The 10,717-nt window shown below is 33.6% G+C and overlaps 1 protein-coding gene across 1 annotated transcript in view; it reads right to left on the reverse strand.

Annotated features, from left to right (window-relative positions):
• Positions 1–3,825, reverse strand: part of pcdh2aa1 (protocadherin 2 alpha a 1) — a 202,037-nt gene extending 198,212 nt beyond the window's left edge. Inside the window, 1 exon segment of the mRNA NM_001009585.2 lies at positions 1,446–3,825. Within this exon segment, the coding sequence (NP_001009585.2) occupies positions 1,446–3,797 (2,352 nt within the window). The 5' untranslated portion in view covers positions 3,798–3,825.
• Positions 3,826–10,717: the final 6,892 nt, after the last annotated feature.

Below are 10,717 nucleotides of genomic sequence, written 5' to 3' on the forward strand. Positions count from 1 at the left end.
TTTTAAGACAATTATAAGAGCTTTAAAGTACATTTTGTAGAGTGATTTTTTTCTTGGCTGTGAATTATTTTTCTTTTATAGTCTAAACAATTAGGCAACGCATCCAAATAATTTCTGAAAATCCGTGCTCATTGAAGTGAATTATTTTAGATGCATTCAGCAATATTTGAAAAACGCTTTTGCCTACAAATCCCAGAACACGCTCGCTGCCAATCAACAGAAAGAGGCGTGTCTAATAATAGGAGCGTGGTACTGTTGGATTTTGCACGTTTGTTTTGGTGCTTTAATATCTTGATAATGTTCGGGAAAATTCGCGTAGTTTTCCATTAAGAGCAGTGTCATTGACTTTAAATATCACTCCATCTTCCTTCCTACTCCCATGAGTAATTCTATCAATTTTTTTATTTTTTTTTTTGCATCTTAAAATCGACCAGCACTATTATTCCATCTCACTTGCCATATTTTTCCAACAGCTTATTTTGTTACTATTTTTACTTATTTTACTACTTTATTTATTTATTTATTATTGCACCGTAAACATCTGTTATAAAAAGTTCCATAGCAAAACACATAGTCCAAGCAAGAAATGATCACAAGTGCACACGCATTAAGCCACAATCCAGCGGAAGTAATCATGTATGTAATAAGGCCCAATTAAACAAAATATGCAAAACACAATTCAGAATGCAACAATTGCAGAGACAAACAAACACAGAGTGGCAAAATAAATAAAACTTACGTTGAGCTGTAGAACATAACTGCGCTCCATGGACAAAGCTGAGCTGAGCGCTTTCTCAAAACCATGCCAAACCTTTACCAAGTATCATTCTAATAAGATTGACACTTACTTTACAACCCTCCATAGTTACCTCTTGAGGTAGGGAGCACAATTACAATACTGATATCGAGCAGTTTACCTTGACTGTTTCAAAGTAAATAGCACCAATATTCCGCCATTAATAAAAACTAATTCAGCACCATGGACAGCGTCGTATCCCTTCAAGGGAAAGTTCACCCAAAACTTACAATTCTGCAATCATTTATTCACTCTTCACTTTAAAGTAAAAGTATTATGAAGAATGTTTGAAGCATGTAACCATTATCATACATGGTAAAACAAACACTTATATGAAAGTCAAGGCTGAGTAAATTGTGGTAGAACTTACATATAACTATGTTTTTAATTTTATGCACGCTTTTTTGTACTTTCCATATATATATATATATATATATATATATATATATATATATATATATATATATATATATATATATATATATATATATATAGTATATATAGCCAGTATAGCCTGTGTTATTCTAAAGGTTGGATATTTATTAAGACAGATATATAAATGTAAGAAGTGATGTTTCAGCACCAAGGACAGTTCTTCTAGAAATGTGCCAACAATTAAGTCCAAACAAATATTATTTCAAAATCTTACCTCTCCAGAGTCCCTCCTCCTGCGATCTGGTATGACTAGAGTATTCCTATTACTGCCTGGTGCTATAGTAGAGCCGATACTCATTCTGGGTCCAACTAACATGTAGCGTTTGTCTCCAGATCTGTACTGGATGCTGTGACACAGAGTCCCGTCATAATTTGTGTCCTGTAAATACTTGGACGAATAGTCTGTAGATTTGGAGCACTGCATTACAATCAACACGATGATGCTGATGACGAAAAGCACCGAAACCGAGCCCAAAGTGATGATCAAATAAAATGTCACGTTGTTTTCCTCCTCGTCTTTCTCTGAGTTTTTAACATCAAAACCTGCAAAAGCCTCTTTGGGCTCCACAACTTTGACTATCACAGTCGCTGTTGCTGAGAGGGAAACGTTCCCATTGTCTTTGACCAGTATGACCAGTTTATGCTGGGCCTCGTCTGTTTCTGTGAATGAGCGAAGGGTCCTTATCTGTCCTGTATAGCGGTCCAAAGCAAAGAGACTGTGCTCACTAACTTCCTGCAGTGAGAATAATAACCAGCCGTTGTATCCTATATCTGCGTCATAGGCTCTGACTTTAGTCACCAAATGACCTGCGTTCACATTACGGGGAATCTCTTCCACACCCTCAGCAGAACCGTTAGCGCTGACTGGATATAAGATCACTGGAACGTTGTCGTTCTGGTCCAGAATAAACACGTTCACTGTCACGTTACTGCTCAGAGATGGACTTCCAGAGTCTTTAGCCACAACAAAGAAATGGAAAGTTTTTAGAGACTCAAAGTCAAAGCTCTTCAATGAGTAAACAGTGCCATTCGCCTCGTTAATACTCAAGAAAGATGTCATGCTTTGGTCTGAATTAATGCGATCGATTGTATATGAGACACGTGCGTTTTCTCCTTCATCTAAATCAGATGCGCTTAATGAGAAAACAGCAATGCCAGGCTTGTTATTTTCGGTTACGTAGAATGTATAAGGGCTCTGAGCAAATTTAGGGCTGTTATCGTTAACATCCGTGACCTCCACGTGAATCGATCTTGTTGATGATAGTGAAGGAGATCCTAAATCCTGGGCTGTTATGGTTATATCATAAGACGACTTCGCTTCTTTATCGATGTTTTCTTTTGTTACCAGAGAATAAAAGTTCCCATCAGGCGAAGGTTTAAGATCAAAAGGAATATTTTTGGGCAGAGAGCAAATTATCTTCCCGTTCATACCCGAGTCCAGGTCTGTAACTCCAATCAAAGCTACTACAGTTCCAGGAGCGGCATCCTCAGGGATGTGGCTTGACAATGAAGTAACGTCAATCTCAGGCCGGTTATCATTAACATCTTCAACATTCACAAGCACGTTGCACTGTGTAGACAAAGACACAGCTCCTTTATCAGCAGCCAATATTTTTAACTCATAAACTTGTCTTTCTTCAAAATTTAGCCCTCCTTTAATCTTTAATTCCCCAGTAATATTATCCAAATCAAACACATCAGACGCTCCTTTCCTGAATTTATTCCGTAAAGAGTATTCAATTTCTCCATTCACGCCTTCATCTGAATCTGAAGCATTGACGCGGAGCAGAAATGTTCCTTCTGGTGCGTCTTCTTTCACTGTCACTGTGTATTTTTGTTTATCACAAACTGGAGTGTTATCATTAATATCTGACACTACTATAGTTATATTGGCTGCAGCTGATTTATGCGGCTTTCCGCCGTCCGTCGCAGTTAATATGAGGTTATGCCTTGCGCTTTTTTCTCTATCCAGAGGTTTTTGTAGAATGAGCACAGGAATCTTACCTTCATCTCCCATGTCTTCTGTTTCCAAACGAAAATAGTGATTTTGGCTCAGCTTATATGACTGTAAGTCATTTGAGCCTATATCTGGATCGTGAGCAGTTTCCACCTGAAATCGTGCGCCTGTCATGGCAGATTCTAAGATTTCCAGTTTATAGTTTTCGTCCAGAAAACTGGGTGGATTATCATTAACATCGATAATGTCAACTGATATCTGGTGCATTTCCAGTGGATTTTCGATCACTGCTTTGAGGTTGATAAGACATGGGTTGATTTTAGCGCACAGCTCTTCTCTGTCTATCCTCTGGCTCACAAACAAAGCGCCGTCTTCATGATTAACCCGAAAGAGCTCCTGCTTTGTCCCCGCGACAATACGAAAATTCCTGTTTTCCAACGAAGTTGGATCAATCCCTAAATCCTTTGCAATGTTTCCAACATTTACCCCGATTTTAGATTCCTCTTGGAGGGAGTAGTTTATCTGAGCAGCCTTACCTCCGGAATTAAACAGCAGACACATCAGATAGAAAATCCTGCTCATCCATGTTCTTGTGTTTTCATTCGCCATTGCGTCCTTCTGGAAAACCGCCGAAAATCGGGGCTAACTCTTTTATGCTACCGAAAGCAGAAACTAACCAACAGATTTAGCATCGTCGTTGTTCATTGTTCAAAGCCGAAGTGATGTCTGACACGCCAACCAAGCCAATATGTGAAGCACGATGGCTGGAAATGTATGGTGCTGTAGCGCCACTCACAGCTATCCTGCGAAACCGCATTCACATGACATCTTTCTCGGTCCTGGAGGGCTTAAAGAGTTTAAGAGTTTTGCTTAAACCCTAATCAAAAACACATGAACCAGCTAAACAAGCTAATAATAATAATTATTATTATTATTATAATTAAGTTGGAGCTAAGCTCAGCAGGACACCGGCCCTTTAGGACCCAGTTTGGACACCCCCTGAATTTTCACAACTTAATGGCTACGCTTTTCTCAATATTGTGATATTTCATTATCAGCATATTTGAGAATTAGCCAGTCAATTCAAATTTGATGTTGTTTTGTCTCCTAATTGAGCTAGTTTTTGTTGATTTTTTTTGTATTTATGTTGAAGAGTTTGTGTCTGTTTATCAAAAGCATAGCTCACGCAAAAATAAAAATTTACAAATTTTCTCTCCCTCAAGCGGTTCCAAACCTGTTTGAGTATTTGTATTTTTTGTTAAACACAAAATAATATATTTTGAAGAATATTGGAAACCGATAACCATTAGCTGCCAAAGTATTCAGTTTGTCGATACTGTGGAAATCAGGTGTTACTGCTTTTAAACATTCTTCAAAATATCTTCTTTTGTGTTTATCAGAAAATAAGAAACTAATTTGGAACAAGGGAAAGGGGGTAAATAGTGAATAAAATATAAATTTTCTCCCACAGTCCAAACACATAAGTGTTATCGGCATAAGTGAATCGGGTAAGCTAAAATTTCCTTAGTGTTTCCCATTGATGGGTTGTAGCTGGAAGAGCATCCGCTGAGTAAAACATTTGACCCCTGATTAATTAAAGGATTAAGCTGAAAAGAAAATCAATAATTGAATGAATATGCTTATTAGTTCATGTTATTTAATGTGTTAATTATTATTAGCAAATGAGACTTTAAAGTGCTACCTTATTATTATTATTATTATTATTATTGTTGTTGTTGTTGTTGTTGTTTAAATTATTATTATTATTATTATTATATTTTATTATTATTGTTATTATTTTATTTATTTTTATTATAATTTCTATTATTGTTATTATTATTAATATGAATATTATTGTTATTATTATAACTATTATAATAGTTATTACTATTTTTAAAATTATTATTTTATTTTAATATGTATATTTTTATGCTTTTTATTTTATTTTATTTTAATTATTATTATTATTATTATTATTATTTTTATATTACTATTTTAATATTTTTATATTATTATTATTATTATTATTATTGTTATTATTATTATTTATTTAATTTTTTATATTGTTATTATTGTTATACTATTGTGATGATGATTATTATTATGATTATTTATTTTTTATTTTTATTGTTGCTATTTTCATTATTTTAGAATAAAATATCATATTTCAACAGTAAAAACATGCAACGACAATTTCAAATGCATTACACTAAAGTCTAAACCCTAAATTGTATTTTTAAATCTATTTTCCATTATTTTACTCAGCTTTTAGGTCGTTTAATCGTGTTTGAGATTAATAAATGAGACTGTATTTATGTGTCTAAATGCGTCTACTTGCATGGTAAACAGTGACACCTTGTGGTTCAGTTACACAGATCACGTGACAAACACAGCCCCACCCGTCCCCTTTTGTTCTGCGCCCCCTCCCATCACAGTTGCGCATGCTCGAGCTTTCCCCAAACCTGCACCAGTCTGTGAAATCCATGTATCCGACAACTGACACCAGAGGGCAGAGTGAAGAGAGCCACAGCTCAAGGACACAATGGAGATCAAATGTACATATTCTCAGCAGCATTTCACAAATCATAACACATGCAGGCTTAGATTATACACTTTATTATGAAGGCATTATTAAAAGTGTTGCTATTCAACATAAATAGCATATATACGGGATATGAGCTCTCCAGATTTGGGCAGAGGAGCCGCGTCTGCGCATCAGATTACAGGCTGCAGCATCACGCGCTCCCCCATCCTGCGTTACCATAACGACGGGCTGCTGGAGAGGCGGGTCGCTGTCTGTGGTGCTGAGCACTGCGGTCTCTAGGGGAGAGCGTGAATGAAGGGAGGGGTGAAGGATAGACCAAATAAATCTACAAATCTACAATTTAAATTAGTAACACTGTGGTTTTATATGATTACTGTAGTGTGTTGCATTTTATGACACACAGAAAATAATTAGATATTTATATGCAAATATTTTTAAACTCACATTGCTTCCTCTTTAAACCAGTGGCTAAGAGAGAGGCTCCCGTTGCCTAGAAACCAGGCTGATTTCTGTGAGCGAGGCTTTTCTGCAGTGTTTCAGGACGGCATGGCCAGGAGTGTAAAATGCTGAGGAGCATTAAAATGTGTGTAGTTTAGGTGTGTAGGTTTATGAGGACACAAATTTGGCAATTTAATGGTTTTTAAAATGTAAACATGGTATATTAGGATGGTTTATGTTTTTTTTAAGAATCAAAAGCTATATATAAAAATTAAGCCTTTTATTATTGTTATTATTATTTATATTATTATATTATTATTAATATGTTTTATTATGTTAATTATGTTGTTGTTGTTTTTTTAATATACATTTTATAACTTTATTATTATTATTATTGTTGTTATTTTATTATTATTATTAGTAGTAGTAGTATTATTATTATTATTTATCAATATTATTATGGTTATTATTTGTACTATAATTTTTATTGTTATTAGAATTTTTAATATTATTATTAATATTATTTTATTTTATTTCTTTTGTATTTTTATTATTTTTATTATAATCTTTATTATTATTATTATTGTTATTATTAGCATTATTATTTTATTAATATTGTTGTTATTTTTTTATTATTATTTCTATTATTATTTTTATTATTGTTATATTGTTATTATATTATTATTATTTATTATTTTATTATTATTTTTTTATTATTATTATTACTATTATTTCATCAATATTATAATTATTAATAATATTATTTTTTATTATTATCAACATTATTTTTGTTATAATTATTCTTATTATCATTATTAATAATTTATTTGTATAATTTTATTATCATTATTATTGTTTCATTATTATTATTATGGTTATTATTATTATTATGACGATGATGATGATTATTATTATTATGAAATTCTAAATTTGCCTCAAGTTTTCTGTGAATTTGTGTGCGTGTGTGTGTATGCTGCAGCATATTTTATTAGTGCTGCAGTCTCACTCTGTGCTGTGAGGCAGGCAGTGTGAAATCTGGGTCAGGAGAAAAAGAGAGGCAGAGACCGGTTACATTTTTGTCCTTGTGTGATGTTCTGACCCACATCACAAAAGCAGAAATCCGAACCAGACAGTAAGCCAGCTATAACTGAGTTTAATGCATCATTATGTGCATTTATTAATAGTCAAATTAATATGGCAAAAAATGACATTGTGGTGATCCAAGTGTGTTGTGTTTTAATATTATACGTCTAAATGATGGAGTTAACATGAAGCATATATCTGATCTGTTCGGTTGATTTCACTGTATTACATCATTTGCAAAGATGACCTCATCTTTATTCACAAAAAAAGCACCACACATGGCTGACAATCTTGCAAAACAAAGTATATATATATATATATATATATATATATATATATATATATATATATATATATATATATATATATATATATATATATATGTGTGTGACATCGATTTGTCATTAAAAAGACAATCACAATTGCATACTGTACAAACATTGTCTTTTTATTTTTACTCCAGTGCATCTGTGCTCGATTTAAATACAGGCTGATGGCTACTTACATGTTAAGAAGTCATTTAAAAGCTAAAAAAACACATTTATGTAGTTCTGAATAGCATATATAATGACAGAAATACAAATTATCAGTGAAGTTTAATGTAAATATACAGTACAAATGTATCAGCAGTTCCTCGTGAGTTAAGAGGGTCAGGCGAGTTTCTCCGAGGCAGATCATGTGTGTTGAGGAAGGCAGTTGGTCTATTTCAGAGCACAAATGCTGAGGGAAAAGTGCAAATTTCCTTGATAAACTTGATGATATTAGAGAAAAGGAGACTGGAGAAATAACACGGGACAATTGGGATGCTTAAAATAACAGTGCTTCAGTGTGCTTTACATAAATAATTAGGTTATTTCACAAAATTAGGCTTTTGGGTAAATACATTTCAGCCAATTTCTGAGCATTGAGAGTCTACTTACACTGACAAACAGGAACACATCAAGAAAATAGCACCATATTTTGTCAGTCTAATCAAAAATATGAATCTTTTGTCATTTTCTACCATCATCTTAAAGTTGTTTTTGGAAAACAACAACGCACATGTATAAGTATAAGCCAGGTTTTCTGAGACTGTTTGAAGCATAGGTGTCAAACTCAATTCCTGGAGAGCCGCAGCTCTGCACAGTTTTGCTCCAACCCTACATTGAAAAAAGAGATAAGTTGACTAAGCTTTAAAAGTTTGATTAAACACTGCTTTAATATTAAATAAATGTTAAAATTAAGTTTGTTCTAAGGTGGAACAAATAGTTAACATGTTTTAAGTAAAATCAACTTGTCACTTTTAATGCAATGGGTTTGCTCCCTTTTAAAGTAATTACTTTGTATAGTGTATCAAACACAACTGATCCAAATATCCAAGGTGTTCAAAAGAGTCATGAACACCTTCATTAGTTGAATCCGCAGTGTTTGATCAGGGTTGGAGCAAAACTGTGTATGGCTGCGGCCCTCCAGGAATTGAGTTTGAGGCCTATGGCTTAGAGCAGTGGTCACCAAACTTGTTCCTGGAGGGCCGGTGTCCTGCAGATTTTAGCTCCAACCCTAATCAAACACACCTGAACAAGCTAATTAAGGTCTTACTAGGTACTTGAAACATCCAAGCAGGTGTGTTGAGGCAAGATGGAGCTAAACCCTGCAGGGACACCGGCCCTCCAGGACCAGGATTGGTGACCCCTGGCTTAGAGCCTTAAATATTTACTTCAGGTTTATATAAATATAACATGTAAACGTCTCTGAAAAAGAAAGATGAATGGAGAATTGGGTGAATATGTTTTATAATGGTGCACTGCATTTCAGAGGCAGTCAATGACTTAACCCTTTGACATCATGACCTTTTGACCTGCCAAGGAGAAGCTGCCAAACCCTCAGGAAAATCCCTCATTGCAACATAAATTATTATATCATGATTTTAAATCACATTTTGTAAAGGCAGCAAAATATCAGAAAACAACAATACCATATTGTCCACTGAAACAAAACATCGACATCCTCGTGCCAATGCTAAAGCAAGCAAATAGAAAAAGTCAACCATAAAAAAGCAGCAGTTGATATTTATACTTAATCATTAATACATAATCTTAACACCAGGCATTGAAACCAAAACAAATATATATATATATATATATATATATATATATATATATATATATATATATATATATATATATATATATATATATATATATATATATATATATAATAAAGAACCAAAAAGGGACTTTAAATGCACAATGTAGGTATTTTTTTTGCTAAATTGTCTCTTTCAAAGCATTCAAGGGCATTAAAGAAACACATTCTATAGTATTATATTACACAATAGTTATTACAGCCAATATAAAAAGCAAAGTAAACATCAACCGTTCTCCATTTCTTCTTTTAAAGCAAGTATAAATCATCCACCACCTTGTGTGCTCTATATATTTGGCCTTATATCAAACATTTTTAATAAAGCATGATAGAAATGTTTTAAGTCTTTATCAATAAAACAATGTGGTGTTTAAAAAAAAGATAATAATATGTATTCACTCATTAATATCTCAGAAGTCTGTGTGTTTTTATGTGGGAAAGAGGGATTGAGAATCAGTCTTGTGGCAGCATCGTTTTACACATGACTGCGACCTTCAAATGTCTTTGCATTGTGACTTCACTCATTGTGCTGCGTTTGCATCACTAGACACCACAGTCGTAAATTTCGAATTCACGTATTTTGTCTGGCACCAAAAACCGTATTAACTAAAATACGTAATATCTGTCTGGCTGACAGAGGAAGCATTGAGTTACAGAAATGATCATTTAGTAAAATAACCTTATTTGTTCATGATTGAGTGATTAGATTTGGTCTGACTGGCACAAACACAACGAGATTGTAGTTATTGTCATATCATCAGCACATATTGTCGTTTAAAATTAAGGATTTCCGTGCAATGTTTATTTAAGTGTATGTATCACAAATTGAAGGTTTATAGTACTGTTACAGCCACCAGTGATCTATCTACTGCGGATTGCTGGAGAACTACAAATCTGCCATCAAATGGACTACAAATCCTGACATGAGCCATGTAAGGGGCTGGGACAACGAGGTTGGGGATCCAAATGTGGTATTTATTACAGAGAATAGTCAGACAGGCAAAGGTCAAACACAAGAGCTATCGGGTAAATACAGATGGGCCCACTTGGAATCTGCACGCACAAAAATCCACAGATTTACGCTGATTTTTAGCCCATCATTGAGTTGATTTACATGTGTAAATGTGTGTAAATTTATATTAATTCAGATTTTAAATGAATTTCAGTAATACTGTTGACTAATATGAAAATGTCTCTATGATTCATTTAAAAATTACCATTTGTAAAGTAATACTTTCTCCATTTTAGTGGATAAATTATATTAGAGACGTGCTTTGTTTACCAAATAAAGTGGATCTAGATGGATTTGCATTGTAAACAGAGTTAGAAAGCTATTACT

The sequence above is a fragment of the Danio rerio genome, chromosome 14, assembly GCF_049306965.1.
Source record: "Danio rerio strain Tuebingen ecotype United States chromosome 14, GRCz12tu, whole genome shotgun sequence".
Classification (NCBI taxonomy): domain Eukaryota; kingdom Metazoa; phylum Chordata; class Actinopteri; order Cypriniformes; family Danionidae; genus Danio; species Danio rerio.